General features: G+C 43.6%; 1 protein-coding gene across 1 annotated transcript; it reads left to right on the top strand.

Annotated features, from left to right (window-relative positions):
• Positions 1-453: 453 nt before the first annotated feature.
• On the top strand, positions 454-8,142 carry LOC109910026 (transcription cofactor vestigial-like protein 2). The gene is made up of 4 exons (XM_020509165.2): positions 454-742; positions 3,127-3,338; positions 6,278-6,673; positions 6,939-8,142. Exons 2-4 carry the CDS (start codon positions 3,146-3,148, stop codon positions 6,968-6,970), a joined length of 621 nt encoding a protein of 206 aa, XP_020364754.1. The 5' UTR covers positions 454-742; positions 3,127-3,145; the 3' UTR covers positions 6,971-8,142.
• The last annotated feature ends 10,872 nt before the right edge of the window (positions 8,143-19,014 follow it).

Consider the following 19,014-nt stretch of genomic DNA (forward strand, 5'->3'; position numbering starts at 1 on the left):
GTTATTACAACCCTAAATTAAAATTTAAAAAACTTTTATTACATTATTGTCTGACATTACTGTGTGAAGTGCTCAGCTGTGCAAAGCAAAGGAAAACATCTATACCAAGCATACAAAGCTTGTCTTAGTTTAACAATATAATTATTACTTGCACAGTGCACAAAAAAGTATGATAATGGTGTTTTCTCGGGGTAACAGCCATTCTATAACGATGTGGTATTCATTTGAATCCTTTCAGTATCACACAGTAGATATTTCCACACTTTATAATTAAACTCTTTCCATATAGCATGTGTTCCCATAAGCCATTTTCTAAATGTGAATACGAGTTCTTGACAGTGTAGTTCACTAAGGAATGTTTTGATAAGGTGCTGCCGGTGTGTGGAGGAAGTTGTTAAGTTACATTCTCATCATACTATCGTAGCCCATCACACCCTCCCTCGCGATATCTCCACACAGCAGGCAGCTCGAGCGCAGGATGTGTTGAATGAAGGCGGGTTTCTGACGAACAAACTCCAATAAGCGAAGAGATCGATGTTTTCTCCATCAATCTGGAAATTTGAGCGCACAGTAATCTTAACAGGTTGTGTTTTATCAGCAGCATTTGAGGAATGCCAGTGCTGTTGTCAAAATCACGTTATTTTGAGTAATTGTGCGCAATTGCATATAGGCAGCATCAAGGGTTACTTCAATCAATCAAACCTGGGACTTGGTCCTTGATCAGACGAGCTCACCTGCTCAGGTAAGAGAGAGTACATGGCATGCATTTCTTTGTAATATAATCTTACAAGACTGCAGACGTAATGTATAGTTTTATCAATATTTGCAGATACATGTCTGATTATTATAATTCCCCACTGTATGGTGTTTTTTTTCTGACTTATGTCACTTGGGAACTTTTTTATTCAATATTACATGGTTGTTGACATAATTTAACTGAAAAAAAGGTAGGCCGATTTATATACAGAGATAAAAGTGATGCAAAAGGCAGGTTGACCTTTATTGTTATGAATCTTGCCCTGGAGGCAAAACTGAGTGTTTCCTCTAGATTAGCCAGCTGCAAAGTCAACATTGTCTATATTGTAAAAACATAAACTTTTTGGTCTTAAATTAAGGTTAGGGTTAGGCATTAGGGTTAGCACTGTGGTTAAGTTTAAAGTTAGGTTTAAAATCAGATTTTATGACTTTGTGTCTGCTCCAGCTACACACTAAAATATAATGGTTCTAAATAGACCCAGATAAGGGTTATTTGACTTGTAACCATAACGGAACCCTTTTTGGTGCTGTAGTTACAACCCTATTTGGACCCTTTTTATATAGGACCCCTTTTAATGGTTCTTTACAGAACCTTTATGGAGAATGGTTCTATAAAGAACCATTAAAAAAGGATCTATATAGCACCGGGGAAAAAGGCTTCAGCTGTGGTTACAACCCTAATTGGGGCTATATAGAACCCTTTTTAATGTTTCTTTCTAGATGCTTTATGGGGAACAGTTCTATAATGAACCTTTTTCAATCTGAAAGGTTCTTTGTAGATCCTTTTGAAGAACCATACAGGGTTCTAAGGGTTATTTGACTTGTAACCATAACGGAACCCTTTTTGGTGCTGTAGTTACAACCCTATTTGGACCCTTTTTATATAGGACCCCTTTTAATGGTTCTTTACAGAACCTTTATGGAGAATGGTTCTATAAAGAACCATTAAAAAAGGATCTATATAGCACCGGGGAAAAAGGCTTCAGCTGTGGTTACAACCCTAATTGGGGCTATATAGAACCCTTTTTAATGTTTCTTTCTAGATGCTTTATGGGGAACAGTTCTATAATGAACCTTTTTCAATCTGAAAGGTTCTTTGTAGATCCTTTTGAAGAACCATACAGGGTTCTTAATTCTGGTCAGCCACATTATACTGTTAAAATGCTATACGTGTTATTAATGAGTTAAATGACAAGTTGAATCAAGTGAGCTACCTCTGGAACAGCTGGGGGGTCCCTGAGGAGAGAATTGAGACCCACTGACTGATTTAGTCAACCATTTTCAATTGACAGGCCATACATGACTCATTCACAAGACACCATCACTGGCCATAAATAATATGCAATGGCATAACACAACACATTAGATAAACTGGAATGACACTCTCACTCAGCGTTGTACAAAAAGAGCTGTGCGCAAACCACACCCCAAAATATTCTAATGAGCCGGTCCCCAACATTTTAATTATCACTAAAAGAGCAAAGAACCTTTTTGTGAACTGTAAAGAGCCATTGAAGAATTCAAAGTTAGTTCAAAAACCTCTCTATCGCCGTACCAAACTTAAAAACACGTATTTTTGTCTTTGGAAGAGTGGGGATAGAGTGCCTTCTGAAACCACGCAATGCGCCTCGTCAAACTTCTGACAATAGTTCGGCAGCCTCTTTCGGTGCTATGCAAGTGAAACAGGCCTCTGTTTCAGGCAGCGCGCCAGAGCAGTTCTTCCACTGTTGGGAGAAATGGTAATGTATGTTAAAATATGTTAATTGTAAAGGTTGCTTGGCCACACCCACCGCGGGAAGCACAATCATGGGCTCGGATTCTTAGGTGGACTTCTGTGAGAGGTCACTGTTATGCCAGCCGACTAAACTCAACTCCACGATTCACGATGGAGTTGAGCGGTGACTAGTGTGGGCGGACTGGAGTTCGAACATCACATAAAATAAAGTTTTTTAAATCAAAATCGATGGATTTCCACACCCAAAGAATAAGCCGCGTTTACAAAGAACAATGTCATGGAGTTGAGTTTAGTCGGCTACTGTTATGCCTGAATTCAACCCAAAACCAACGAGGAAGTCTGCTGCAGTGTTGAGAGCGGTTGAATGAAAACAATCGGTATGCCAAGCAAAGCTCTTAACCGTCCATGCCAGACCACTTTTCATTTCTATTCAGTTTGACTCACCATACGTTCAGTGTCTGAACTGTGCATTATAATGTTATATCCATAACCCTTAATTATGGATGTACAAAAGCCATAACTCAGCAATCACATACTGTATGGGTAGCCTAGCCTACAGATGATGCATGGACTTGTTAGGCAAAATATGAATGTTCTCTACCTTCCAACCATTGTACTCTACTATGTTCCCACAGGATCTAAGTTGAGTCAGCGATGGCAGGACATTCAGGTACCCCCCAGGTAGTTCTAAAGACAGAGGAACAGTCCAATAGAGTCATCTTCACCTACTTCCAGGGTGACATCGGTAGCATGGTGGACCAACACTTCAACCGTGCCCTCAGCAAGGCCAGTAAGACCAAGGCCCCCAGCGGGAAGGGGAAAAAGAGCCGCAAGGCTGTCAAATCTGGTGAGCAGACTGATACCTAACTATGCAATGAAGGTTGGAATTAAGATTGGAGTGATTGATTGAGTGATTGGCCAATACACTTGGAGTCCAGTGCAATTAGGAAATAAACTTTATATAATATATACATTTTTATAATAATATATATATATATTATTGTGGCTGAATGGAAGCAATTCCCCGCAGCAATGTTCCAGCGTCTAGTGGAAAGTCTTCCCAGAAGAGTGGAGGCTGTTATAGCAGCAAAGGTGGAACCAACTCCATATTAATGGCCATCATTTTGTAATGAGATGTTTGACAAGCAGGTGTCCACATACTTTTGGCCATATAGTGTACATTGATCTAAATCAGGCTTGAATTATGAATGCAGGTGCTATCAGTCTGACAATGATTTTGATGTGATATGAAGGCTAAGGGCTTCATGTTTCTAGAACCATATCGCAATTGAGAATCGATTCAGGTTTAGATGGATAATTGGCTGTTTTGGCTGCCAGAGCCAGTATCGGAAAGTATTCAGACCCTTTGACTTTTTCCACATTTTGTTGTAAAATTGATTACATTGTTTTTTTCCCTCATCAATCTACACACAATACCACATAATGCACTGTATATACAGTGCCTTGCGAAAGTATTTGGCCCCCTTGAACTTTGCGACCTTTTGCCACATTTCAGGCTTCAAACATAAAGATATAAAACTGTATTTTTTTGTGAAGAATCAACAACAAGTGGGACACAATCATGAAGTTGAACGACATTTATTGGATATTTCAAACTTTTTTAACAAATCAAAAACTGAAAAATTGGGCGTGCAAAATTATTCAGCCCCTTTACTTTCAGTGCAGCAAACTCTCTCCAGAAGTTCAGTGAGGATCTCTGAATGATCCAATGTTGACCTAAATGACTAATGATGATAAATACAATCCACCTGTGTGTAATCAAGTCTCTGTATAAATGCACCTGCACTGTGATAGTCTCAGAGGTCCGTTAAAAGCGCAGAGAGCATCATGAAGAACAAGGAACACACCAGGCAGGTCCGAGATACTGTTGTGAAGAAGTTTAAAGCCGGATTTGGATACAAAAAGATTTCCCAAGCTTTAAACATCCCAAGGAGCACTGTGCAAGCGATAATATTGAAATGGAAGGAGTATCAGACCACTGCAAATCTACCAAGACCTGGCCGTCCCTCTAAACTTTCAGCTCATACAAGGAGAAGACTGATCAGAGATGCAGCCAAGAGTCCCATGATCACTCTGGATGAACTGCAGAGATCTACAGCTGAGGTGGGAGACTCTGTCCATAGGACAACAATCAGTCGTATATTGCACAAATCTGGCCTTTATGGAAAAGTGTCAAGAAGAAAGCCATTTCTTAAAGATATCCATAAAAAGTGTTGTTTAAAGTTTGCCACAAGCCACCTGGGAGACACACCAAACATGTGGAAGAAGGTGCTTTGGTCAGATGAAACCAAAATGGAACTTTTTGGCAACAATGCAAAACGTTATGTTTGGCGTAAAAGCAACACAGCGCATCACCCTGAACACACCATCCCCACTGTCAAACATGGTGGTGGCAGCATCATGGTTTGTGTAACGGCGTTCTTCGTTTGTTGAAAGAGAGTCGGACCGAAATGCAGCGTGGTGGGTACTCATGTCTTTAATGGAAAAAATGGTGACGATACATGAAATAACTAAATAAATACAAAAACATCAAACGGAACGTGAAACTTATTACAGCCTATCTGGTGAACACTACACAGAGACAGGAACAATCACCCACGAAATACAAAGTGAAACTCAGGCTACCTAAATACGGTTCCCAATCAGAGGCAACGAGAATCACCTGACTGCTGATTGAGAACCGCCTCAGGCAGCCAAGCCTATACAACACCCCTAATCAGCCGCGATCCCAAATACTACAAACCCCAATACGAATTACAACAACATAAACCCCTGTCACACCCTGGCCTGACCAAATATATAACGAAAACACAAAACACTAAGACCAAGGCGTGACAGTTTGGGCCTGCTTTTCTTCAGCAGGGACAGGGAAGATGGTTAAAATTGATGGGAAGATGGATGGAGCCAAATACAGGACCATTCTGGAAGAAAACCTGATGGAGTCTGCAAAAGACCTGAGACTGGGACGGAGATTTGTCTTCCAACAAGACAATGATCCAAAACATAAAGCAAAATCTACAATGGAATGGTTCAAAAATAAACATATCCAGGTGTTAGAAAGGCCAAGTCAAAGTCCAGACCTGAATCCAATCGAGAATCTGTGGAAAGAACTGAAAACTGCTGTTCACAAATGCTCTCCATCCAACCTCACTGAGCTCGAGCTGTTTTGCAAGGAGGAATGCGAGAAAAAAAATTGTCTCTCGATGTGCAAAACTGATAGAGACATACCCCAAGCGACTTACAGCTGTAATCGCAGCAAAAGGTGGCGCTACAAAGTATTAACTTAAGGGGGCTGAATAATTTTGCACGCCCAATTTTTCAGTTTTTGATTTGTTAAAAAAGTTTGAAATATCCAATAAATGTCGTTCCACTTCATGATTGTGTCCCACTTGTTGTTGATTCTTCACAAAAAAATACAGTTTTATATCTTTATGTTTGAAGCCTGAAATGTGGCAAAAGGTCGCAAAGTTCAAGGGGGCCGAATACTTTCGCAAGGCACTGTATATTAGTTGTTGAAATGATGCAGGTAATGTTATTTTATAGACTTAGATCTGCTTTATCTGCTAATTTCAGCTTGTCTATCCCCCCCAAAAAATATATTAAAAAAGGCATTTCATTTTTTTGCAATGAACTTTGTATGCTATCATCATGATGCTGTGTGCACCAAACAAGAAAATGTGTGTTCACTGACATGTGAAATGTACAAAATGAACACATTTCTAGACTCTTTGTGGATGTATTTTTGTCTATCCACATCTGTTTCAGAGTCTGACTCAACATCTTGCCAGTGGGTTGTTCCAACCCCATCTTGGTCTGAAGACCATTTTCCCCCTGTGTCTGGTCGCCTTCATCTGAGCAGCACCAATGAGTCTCTTTCCAGCCACCGCCTGGCTCTCAGCTCCCCAGATGAGAGCACCAACCCATTGGCCTTCACTCCGAGGCAACATGGTGGTCTGGGCCTGCCTGCCATGGCCTATCCTCACTCCATGTCCCATGAGGGCCTGGGGGTCACTGGACAGCCTTACACCAACTCCCTGCTCAATCTCCTCCATAGTGACCAGTCAGAGGTGGCTGCAGGTGTGGCCTCGGGCTCCAAACCAGAGCTCCTCCCTAGCTGGATGGGTCAACCTGGCTTCAGAGACCCCATGAACCGTGACTCAGGTATGGCTTCCTCTACCCAGATCCCTTATCACTATGCATGTGCAGGGAGAGGGAGACTTCTTTCTTTCACATAGATTAGATAGTGAACTGACAAATAAATCTGTAATTCCATATCCATTGGATTTTGTAAAGATTAGGGAGGTTTTACAGTATCTGCTCCAGTGTTTTAAATTTTTTTAACTTAATTTATTTTGGTGGTTTGCTTGGTTTTCCAAAGGTCTCTTTTGAGTTATTCAACACCTATTCTACCCTCTTTTGGGAATAGGTCTGCAGAAAAGGGAACTCTATTGGTATTAAATGAAGCATGACCGCGCAGGGAAGAGAGGAGTCTGCAACATGTGCATGCTGTGTTCACTCCTCTGGTTATCAGACAGGCCTCCTCCACAGCCACTAGAAGAAGGAAGTGCCGGTAACTCTCCCCTCTGTTCCTCTTCAAAGGATGACTTCAGTTCCTCGCAATGCAACAGCTGGAACTGCCTCTCAGAAACAAATCACTTACTGACTAACCAGTTTGCAAACCGGATCATAATTCACATCAAAGACCAAGGTGACAACCACTGCCAGTCGCCAGTATGCTGCCTACAACTCAATAACTTTAAGCATTTATACACAAGGACAGAGAGAGAGGGAGGGAGAGGGAGAAGGGGGGTGTTTTGCATGTGTAAGAAAAACAGTGTTATGTCAAAAGTAGCCTGTATCAACTGTGGAGAAAATGTACAATGTTTTTTAAGACTATGTTATTGAAATGTTGGTGTTTAGGAATATCTGTTTCCTCTGATGTGTGGACTTCTAAAGGAGGGGGTTTTGATGTGATTTTCAGTTGTGATATGGAAACAGAAACTGTTTTCAGTTTTTTGAACGTAGCAAATTAATGAAATGCAGTTGATATCCTAATAAATTATTGCCAAAGTAACCATGAAAATGAAAGATGTTTATGAAGAGGTTTTTGTTATTCAAAGATTTCTGATGAGAATACCAAGTAGACGATCTGTAGGAATTGACACAAACGTCTTTTACTGTAATAATTGAGTTGTGATTGGTGATTAAACATTTAAAAAATAATCTGTTCCATCTTAAAAGTAGACTCAAGGAAATGACATTGCCACAAGCAGATATTGAGATGAGCAAGATGCAAGACTTTGCTCCCACACAGTCACACACAGTATCTGTGCATGGGTTCACTTCACCCTGTTAGAGCGTAGGTAGCCACAGGACCAAAACGGGAGAAGTTGAGCCTTGCCGTTTACTTTCTACATCTACGTCATATCGCTGAGTCTACCTTTGATGAAGTGGAAATACATGATGAACTGGATCAGATGAGATATCTCTCGCCTGGCAAGTGCACATAGTGTACATTACTTTCACAGGAACAGACCTCAAGCCATTTAGAACAAGTGTGACAATACTGCCATCCTGTGGCTGAAAATAAGAAGAGGGAAAAGGTGCCAAATGTATTTCATTTTCAAATTGAAAATGTTAAGAAATAAATACTAGACTACTAAATATGGTCATGTTTTTGCATTCATTTTTTTATGTTCCTTATGTGTATTTACATTTACACTTCAGTAATTTAGCAGATGCTCTTATCCAGAACAACATACAGTTAATGCATTCATCTTAAGATAGATGGGTGGGACATCCACATATCACAGGCATAGTAAGTACACTTTTCCTCAATAAAGTAGCTAACAGCAAAGTCAGAACTAAAAAAGGGGAGGGGGGGTCATGGTGAGGAGGGGGATTTTTTAAGATACTCTTTGAAGAGGTCCCTACCTCTTTCAGGTGCTTTTGGAAGATGGGCAGGGACTCTGCTGTCCTAGCTTCAGGGGGAAGCTGGTTCCACCATTGGGGTGACAGGACAGAGAAGAGCTTGGGTACGTGGTGCAGACACTGATCCTCTCCATGTCACCTGGTAGGAGCGGCTTGCCAGGTATGATGCAATCCAAGAGTGTGCAGAGCCTGAGACACCCAGCCCTGTAGGGTGGAGAGGAGGATCTGATGGTTCATGGTGTCAAAGGCAGAGGATAGATCTAGGAGGATGAGAGAGAGTCAGCTTTGGCAGTGCAGAGAGCCTCCGTGACACCGAGAAGAGCAGTCTCGGTTGAGTGATACGTCTTGAAGCCTGACTGGTTAGGGTCAAGAAGATCGTTCTGAGAGAGATAGCGAGAGAGTTGGTCAGAGACCGCACGCTCCAAGTGTTTTGGAAAGAAAAGAAAGAAGGGATACAGGTTTATAGTTTTTGACGTCAGATTAGTTGAGTGTTAGTTTCTTGAGGAGGGGAGCGACTCGGGCCATTTTAAAGTCAAGAGGGGACGCAGCCAGTGGTCAAGGATGAGTTGATCGGGGAAATGTGGATTGGGAGAAGATCTCCAGAGATGGTCTGGAGAAGGGATTAGAGGATGGGGTCAAGCGGGCAGGTTGTCAGGCGACCAGACCTCACTAGTCGCATGATTTCTTCTGGAAAGAGAGGAGAGACAGAGGTCAAGGCGTAGGGTAGTTCTGTGTGAGTGGGACCAGTGGACTCAATAGGCTGAGTGAATTTCGTCAACCTTCTTTTCAAAGTGGTTGACAAAGCCGCAGGCAGAGGGGGAGGAGGATTAAGGAGTGGGGAAAAGGTGGAAAAGAGTTTCCTAGGGTTAGAGGCAGAAGCTTCAAATGTATAGTGATAGAAAGTGGATGGGGTTATATCCTTCCTGTTTGGCCCTGTCCGGGGGTGTCCTCGGATGGGGCCACAGTGTCTCCTGACCCCTCCTGTCTCAGCCTCCAGTATTTATGCTGCAGTAGTTTATGTGTCGGGGGGCTGGGGTCAGTTTGTTATATCTGGAGTACTTCTCCTGTCCTATTCGGTGTCCTGTGTGAATCTAAGTGTGCGTTCTCTAATTCTCTCCTTCTCTCTTTCTTTCTCTCTCTCGGAGGACCTGAGCCCTAGGACCATGCCCCAGGACTACCTGACATGATGACTCCTTGCTGTCCCCAGTCCACCTGGCCATGCTGCTGTTCCAGTTTCAACTGACCTGAGCCCTAGGACCATGCCCCAGGACTACCTGACATGATGACTCCTTGCTGTCCCCAGTCCACCTGGCCATGCTGCTGCTCCAGTTTCAACTTCCACCTGACTGTGCTGCTGCTCCAGTTTCAACTGTTCTGCTTTATTATTATTCGACCATGCTGGTCATTTATGAACATTTGAACATCTTGGCCATGTTCTGTTATAATCTCCACCCGGCACAGCCAGAAGAGGACTGGCCACCCCACATAGCCTGGTTCCTCTCTAGGTTTCTTCCTAGGTATTGGCCTTTCTAGGGAGTTTTTCCTAGCCACCGTGCTTCTACACCTGCATTGCTTGCTGTTTGGGGTTTTAGGCTGGGTTTCTGTACAGCACTTTGAGATATCAGCTGATGTACGAAGGGCTATATAAATAAATTTGATTTGATTTGATTTAGCCGCAGATACTGAGGAAGGCAGTGGGGAGCTCGCAATGAGTCACTCAAGCACGGGGCAGGAGGGGAGGGCCAAGCCACCCAGGAGGAAAGGGGACAGTGCGAGTCATAGGATGCAGAAAGGGAGGAGACTAGGGTCGAAGAGGCAAAATCAGGAGACAGGAGGGAAAACGATTTTGCAGAAGGGAGAGATAATAGGATAGAAGAGGAGAGAGTAGTGGGAGAGAGAGAGCAAAGATTGCAACGGCGCAAGACCATCTGGGTAGGGGCTGAGTGGCAAGGGTTGGAGGAAAGGGAGACAGAAAAGGAAACAAAGTGGTGATCAGAAACGTGGAGGGGGGTTGCAGTGAAAATGAGAATGCGAACAGCTTCTGGTAAAGTTGATGTACAGCGTATTGCCTGCCTTGTTAGTTGGAGGGGATTGGGAAAGGGTGAGGCCAAAAAAGGCAAGGAGGGGAAAGAGAAAAAAATAATCGAAGGGAGGTTGAAGTTGCCAAGTATGAAGAGCGGTGAGGCGTAGTCAGGAAATTAGCTTATCAAGGTGTCAAGCTCATTGGCCCAAGGGCACCTGGTGGGTGATACATGACAACAACGCTAAGCTTGAGTGTACAAGTGACAGTGACATAATGGAATTCAAGTGAGGAGATGAGAGAGGGAGAAAAGAGAAAATCTCCAGTTAGGATAAATTAGTAGCCCTGTGCCACCACCGTGATAACCAGATGATCTTGGACTACGAGAGAAAACGTGGTCAGATGAAGAGAGAGCAGCTGGAGTACCAGTGTTCTCTGGGGTGATCCATGTTTCCGTCAGGGCCAAAAAGTAAAGGGTATGAAAGCAACATAGGCTGAGATGAACTCTGCGTTCTTGACCACAGATCCGCAGTTCCAAATGCTGCCAGTGACCCGGGGAATTTACCTCGACTAACCTGTGGCCCCGCACATTGACTCGGTACCGGTACCCCCTGTATATAGTCTCCACATTGACTCGGTACCGGTACCCCCTGTATATAGTCTCCACATTGACTCGGTACCGGTACCCCCTGTATATAGTCTCCACATTGACTCGGTACCGGTACCCCCTGTATATAGTCTCCACATTGACTCGGTACCGGTACCCCCTGTATATAGTCTCCACATTGACTCGGGTACCGGTACCCCCTGTATATAGTCTCCACATTGACTCGGTACCGGTACCCCCTGTATATAGTCTCCACATTGACTCGGTACCGGTACCCCCTGTATATAGTCTCCACATTGACTCGGTACCGGTACCCCCTATATATAGTCTCCACATTGACTCGGTACCGGTACCCCCTGTATATAGTCTCCACATTGACTCGGTACCGGTACCCCCTGTATATAGTCTCCACATTGACTCGGTACCGGTACCCCCTGTATATAGCCTCCACATTGACTCGGTACCGGTACCCCCTGTATATAGTCTCCACATTGACTCGGTACCGGTACCCCCTGTATATAGTCTCCACATTGACTCGGTACCGGTACCCCCTGTATATAGCCTCCACATTGACTCGGGTACCGGTACCCCCTGTATATAGTCTCCACATTGACTCGGTACCGGTACCCCCTGTATATAGCCTCCACATTGACTCGGTACCGGTACCCCTGTATATAGTCTCCACATTGACTCGGTACCGGTACCCCCTGTATATAGTCTCCACATTGACTCGGTACCGGTACCCCCTGTATATAGTCTCCACATTGACTCGGTACCGGTACCCCCTGTATATAGCCTCCACATTGACTCGGTACCGTACCCCCTGTATATAGTCTCCACATTGACTCGGTACCGGTACCCCCTGTATATAGTCTCCACATTGACTCGGTACCGGTACCCCCTGTATATAGTCTCCACATTGACTCGGTACCGGTACCCCCTGTATATAGTCTCCACATTGACTCGGTACCGGTACCCCCTGTATATAGTCTCCACATTGACTCCGGTACCGGTACCCCCTGTATATAGTCTCCACATTGACTCGGTACCGGTACCCCTGTATATAGTCTCCACATTGACTCGGTACCGGTACCCCCTGTATATAGTCTCCACATTGACTCGGTACCGGTACCCCCTGTATATAGTCTCCACATTGACTCGGTACCGGTACCCCCTGTATATAGTCTCCACATTGACTCGGTACCGGTACCCCCTGTATATAGTCTCCACATTGACTCGGTACCGGTACCCCCTGTATATAGCCTCCACATTGACTCGGTACCGGTACCCCCTGTATATAGCCTCCACATTGACTCGGTACCGGTACCCCCTGTATATAGCCTCCACATTGACTCGGTACCGGTACCCCCTGTATATAGTCTCCACATTGACTCGGTACCGGTACCCCCTGTATATAGTCTCCACATTGACTCGGGTACCGGTACCCCCTGTATATAGTCTCCACATTGACTCGGTACCGGTACCCCCTGTATATAGTCTCCACATTGACTCGGTACCGGTACCCCCTGTATATAGCCTCCACATTGACTCGGTACCGGTACCCCCTGTATATAGTCTCCACATTGACTCGGTACCGGTACCCCCTGTATATAGTCTCCACATTGACTCGGTACCGGTACCCCCTGTATATAGTCTCCACATTGACTCGGTACCGGTACCCCCTGTATATAGCCTCCACATTGACTCGGTACCGGTACCCCCTGTATATAGTCTCCACATTGACTCTGTACCGGTACCCCCTGTATATAGTCTCCACATTGACTCTGTACCGGTACCCCCTGTATATAGCCTCCACATTGACTCTGTACCGGTACCCCCTGTATATAGCCTCCACATTGACTCGGTACCGGTACCCCCTGTATATAGTCTCCACATTGACTCGGTACCGGTACCCCCTGTATATAGTCTCCACATTGACTCGGTACCGGTACCCCCTGCATATAGTCTCCACATTGACTCGGTACCGGTACCCCCTGTATATAGTCTCCACATTGACTCGGTACCGGTACCCCCTGTATATAGTCTCCACATTGACTCGGTACCGGTACCCCCTGTATATAGTCTCCACATTGACTCTGTACCGGTACCCCCTGTATATAGTCTCCACATTGACTCTGTACCGGTACCCCCTGTATATAGCCTCCACATTGACTCGGTACCGGTACCCCCTGTATATAGCCTCCACATTGACTCGGTACCGGTACCCCCTGTATATAGCCTCCACATTGACTCGGTACCGGTACCCCCTGTATATAGTCTCCACATTGACTCGGTACCGGTACCCCCTGTATATAGTCTCCACATTGACTCGGTACCGGTACCCCCTGTATATAGTCTCCACATTGACTCGGTACCGGTACCCCCTGTATATAGTCTCCACATTGACTCGGTACCGGTACCCCCTGTATATAGTCTCCACATTGACTCGGTACCGGTACCCCCTGTATATAGTCTCCACATTGACTCGGGTACCGGTACCCCCTGTATATAGTCTCCACATTGACTCGGTACCGGTACCCCCTGTATATAGTCTCCACATTGACTCGGTACCGGTACCCCCTGTATATAGTCTCCACATTGACTCGGTACCGGTACCCCCTGTATATAGTCTCCACATTGACTCGGTACCGGTACCCCCCTGTATATAGTCTCCACATTGACTCGGTACCGGTACCCCCTGTATATAGTCTCCACATTGACTCGGTACCGGTACCCCCTGTATATAGTCTCCACATTGACTCTGTACCGGTACCCCCTGTATATAGCCTCCACATTGACTCGGTACCGGTACCCCCTGTATATAGCCTCCACATTGACTCGGTACCGGTACCCCCTGTATATAGTCTCCACATTGACTCGGTACCGGTACCCCTGTATATAGTCTCCACATTGACTCGGTACCGGTACCCCCCTGTATATAGTCTCCACATTGACTCGGTACCGGTACCCCCTGTATATAGTCTCCACATTGACTCGGTACCGGTACCCCTGTATATAGTCTCCACATTGACTCGGTACCGGTACCCCCCTGTATATAGTCTCCACATTGACTCGGTACCGGTACCCCCCTGTATATAGTCTCCACATTGACTCGGTACCGTACCCCCTGTATATAGTCTCCACATTGACTCGGTACCGGGTACCCCCTGTATATAGTCTCCACATTGACTCGGTACCGGTACCCCCTGTATATAGTCTCCACATTGACTCGGTACCGGTACCCCCTGTATATAGTCTCCACATTGACTCGGTACCGGTACCCCCTGTATATAGCCTCGTTATTGTTATTTTTTTTTTTTTTTTTTTTTTTTTACTTTAGTTTATTTGGTAAATATTTCGTTTATTTGGTTTATTTGGTAAATAATTTCTGAACTCTATTTCTTGAACTGCATTGTTGGTTAAGGGCTTGTAAGTAAACATTTCACGGTTATATTTGGTGCATGTGACAAATAAAATGAGATTTGATTTGATTTTGACACATCTCACGTGCACGTGCACACACACGCAAACACACGCATACACAAAACTCTTGTGTGGTTCCTTCCTGTGTGTAACGTGCCACCACTGGTGGTACAGAAGAGCCTTTGTTCCTTGGCTTCAACACCAATAGACATCTGAGGACTTCTAAACAAACAGTATTCACTTGTATCTCAATACATATAAAAAAATATATATACAAAATAATTATTTGGTGGAGATTTGACATTACTAGCTAATTACACAAAGTTCCAGGTATCCTTAGCATTCTATTTACATTAGTACAAGTTTTTTTTAGAGTGAGATGAGGGGAGTCCTTTGACATCCATTTCAGCAGTTTGATTGATGCGCCACCATCTGCCTTCGTCACAGAGGCTCCGTCCAATCAATTTGTTGGACACGCTCTTCTCCCTTATTCAGAGTCTATCAGTGACTCAGAAGCCAGGTGTGCCACAACAGTAGCAGTGCAGCGCTACACATGACTAATTAGCTAATTAGTTACAGAGAAACAGTGATGTCAATGTGGAACAATAAGAAGTTTACAGGTGACCTTATAATATAATGTCCCTTAGATTTTTCCCATGGTAATGTGTTATTTCAGTTTCACAAACACATTTAGAACCTAATTGTCTGTCCAAGTTACAGATTGACCTCGTATTGATACCTTAAAAGTTGATGGGCAAGTGCGTTAGTAACCCAAGGGTTTCTTTTATTGGTCAGTTAGCATTGTGTGGAAGGAAGAGCCCCCACACACTTCCAAAGTCACTTCAAAACATGTTGACGATGCCTTTTTTCCACTCTATCTAAAAACTCTAAACTGACCTATGATTTTTCAGGTGGCATTTGGCCATAATGGATTCCACTGTCTGCTCTTTCTTGTCTCATCTCTATCTTCATCTCTATCAGTCTCTAACCTTTAACTCAGTTTCAGTCAGCACCACTATATCCACATTGAATTCCCAATCCATTTCCAATCCATTGTCAGAACACGCGATCAGTTGCATTAGTTAGTGCCAATAAAAGGGAATCGCTTGGAGGAGCAATATTGGTCATGACGCCCTTAGGAAGCAGCGGCGGTACGAGGGGGCACTAGCCACCACTGATGTATGATTGGCCACCTTTGGTTCCCCCCATTCCCATTGGGTCAGAGCGCTGTCAATCTGGCAAAAGACTGTGCGTTCATTCTGGTTTGCCCGTTGGGTGGAATACTTTTTGTGGCCTCACAATTTAGTTTAATTAGATGAACACGCTGCAGGCGTTGATCTGGATGAATCAGCCTCACTTGACGATGAGTTTTGTGATATCCTTCTCCCCCAAAAATTATGTTAAACTAGGTGCGAGGCCTAATTACACAGGACGAACTGTGGATGAAAATGGTTTCCTTTCAGACGGGGGAAACCCCCGGCCTTGATGGCATTCCAATAGAGATATAAAAACTTTTAAGGAACTACTGAAAGATCCATTACTACTATGTTTTAATTACTGGTAAACACGCACAAAAAAAACTTAGACTATCAAATAACATTACTTGCATAATTTCTCATTTCCAATACCTCAAAGGAAGATATATTGGAGAAAACATTAGACAACTAAAAATAATTGAAAACTATGAGAATGCAGGGAAACCAGGTCTAATCTTTATAGCAGATTTTGAGAAAGCCTTCGATACAGTATGTCTAGAATCAGTTTATACGTGCCTGGATTTTAAAAATAACTATTAAATAATGTACAACAATTCTTTATAAAAAATTATAAATAACGGTTACTTCTCTGAGAACTTGAATTGTCAAGAGGTGTAAAAAGGTTTCTCTCTGTCACCATACTTATTTAATATGGCCTTTGAACTGTTAGCTCAAAAAATCAAATGATCTAATTAAGGGGCAAACAATGAAGGGATTAGAGACAAAAGTAATAATGTACGTTGATGATTAAAGGTTTCTTTTGAGTCCTCAATCTTCAAAGGCCTTATTGAGGACTTTGATAATTTCTCTGGAAAGGGGATACCTAGCCAGTTGCACAACTGAATGCATTCAACCCCTCTGAATCAGAGAGGTGCTTTAATCGCCATCCACACCATCAGCACCCAGGGAACAGTTGTTATTGGGGGTTAACTGCCTTGTTCAAGGATAGAAAATCAGATTTTTTTTCAACTTCCAGGCTTGGGGATTCAAACCAGCGACCTTTAGGTTATTGGCCCTTAACCACTAGGCTACCTGCCACCCCTAAAACACAAATGTACTATATTACGAATTGGGTCTCTAAAAGATACAAACTTGAAATTGCCTGGTGGTCTCCTGATTAAATGTAAAGTTACACCGAAGCAACAAAAGAAAACGTTGCACCCACATGATGTACCAGCACATCCTTGGTCTAAAGTGGGAATGGATCTGTTCACAGTCAAGAACGTTCCTTGTCTGATTATAGAGGACCACTATTCCGATTTTTGGGAAGTGGAGAAAGTGATTGACACAACAGCCGCTTGCGTTATTGACGGTTTTAAGCAGCAGTTTAGCAGATATGGCATACCTCAGTGGTGTAGTTACGGACAATGGGTCCCAGTTCACGAGCCAAGACTTTGCTTTGTTTTCATTAACCTGGGAGTTCCATCATGTGACCTCCCCACCCTACCACAGCCGGAGAACTGGTAACGCAGAGTCAGCAGTGAAAATAGCAAAGATTCATCACAAATACTATACAGATGTGTGGCAAGCCATTTTGGTGTCAAGAAAAACTCCCACAGAGGGCTTCGACTGCAGTTCTGTACAGCGCTTATTGTCTAGACGCACTCGCTCTCTGTTGCCAACAACTCCCAAGCTCCTCGCACTAAAGGTCATTAGGGATGTTCAGGCACACAAGCGTGCACGTCAGGATAAGTCGAAACATTACATTGACCAGTATGCAAAAAATCGACCTGTAATAAAACAAGGCCAAGCTGTCAGAGTGCTCCTGTCACCTAACACCAGGGATGCCACATACATCTTGGCACATACATAGGGCACATTAGCGCAAGGTCATATGCAGTGGAAGTAAAGGGCCGAAAGTATCGAAGGAACCAGAAGGACATACCCCCAGTTCAGGAGAGCATATGGCATGGGATGACTGTGAATATCCTCTGGATCGTGACTGGGAAGACCCCACCAGGGCAGTTATCTCTGCCGACTGTACCTCCGCAATTTCAGGAGGCTGTGGAAGAGGAAGGAGAGGCCCTGAGGCTCCCAGATGTGCCCAACGTCCCAGAGGTCCTAGTGGTATCAGTGTGACACACTAGGACAAGGGCTAAAATAACACCGCCCATGCGGTACGGTACGGGAGACAATGTCCCTTAAGAGATGGACAATGAATTGTGTTATATTATTTAAAAAATGTTTTAAAGGTGTTGATAATGTAAATAGGTATTTTCACTGTGGTATTGAAATGGTATGAAGTGCTCGAGCTAATTATATATGAAAAGGAAGAAGTTAAGATAGTGGGCATAATGCCAACCCAGAGATGGTCCTAGTCGGGCACCTATCTAGGATATATAAACTGGATCATTATGAGTGTCTGAGTGGGATGTCATGACCTGTAACATGTAATACCTGAGTAAAGGATTATGCTTGCATTTTACAAAACTCTCCGACGCGAGTTATTCACATACACATACTGCAGGGTCTCTGTACCTCTTGTGTAAGTGCAATATGCTTTACAACAGACAGAGAAGGTTAGCTTTCAATATATATTTTGTTTGTTCAAATCGATGCAGGGTTTTTTATTCAGAAATATGAAGCAGACATAGGCTACATCATCATGGTTCAGAAGAGGGTGAGTAAAGAGATAAACATTAAAGGAGGGGGAGCATGAGCAGTAGCTAAGTTGTGTGCGTAAAATAACACACCGCAGAACGTGATCCATATCCTTAGCTTTGAAAAATAGGTTTCCGGAGGGGGCGGGGCAGGGCGGGGCAGGGACAAAATATTCTTAGAAAGTTAATTTAAAAATCAATTAAAATTCTGAGAAAGGAATGTGTTTTTAAATAAACATTTTAGAATGTATTCTAAATGTTACTAAACTTTTCATGTGTTTTTTATGGAAAGTCTTAACATTCTCAGAACAGTTTGAGAATATTAATTTTAATAGAACCATGCTGAAGTACTGAAATTCACACAAAATAACGTTGTTTCTTAACGTTCTCTGAACCATTTGAGGACAATTCCCAATGTCAAACCAGTTGGAGAACGTTCCTAGAACATTACCAAAATATAAATGAAATGTAACCATGTTTTAACTTGTAGGAAATGTTCTGTTAAAGTAATGAAATGCCAAGAAATATAGTTTTTTTGTTAAGATTCTTAAATGTGCTGAGAATGTTACAAAGCCAAGTAACGATCCTGCACCATTCCCAGGAAGTTGTTGGAAAGTTGTATGCAAATTAACCATAGGACAACCACAACGTCACCAAACTCTAAG

This window comes from Oncorhynchus kisutch, linkage group LG19, assembly GCF_002021735.2.
Source record: "Oncorhynchus kisutch isolate 150728-3 linkage group LG19, Okis_V2, whole genome shotgun sequence".
In the NCBI taxonomy this organism is placed as follows: domain Eukaryota; kingdom Metazoa; phylum Chordata; class Actinopteri; order Salmoniformes; family Salmonidae; genus Oncorhynchus; species Oncorhynchus kisutch.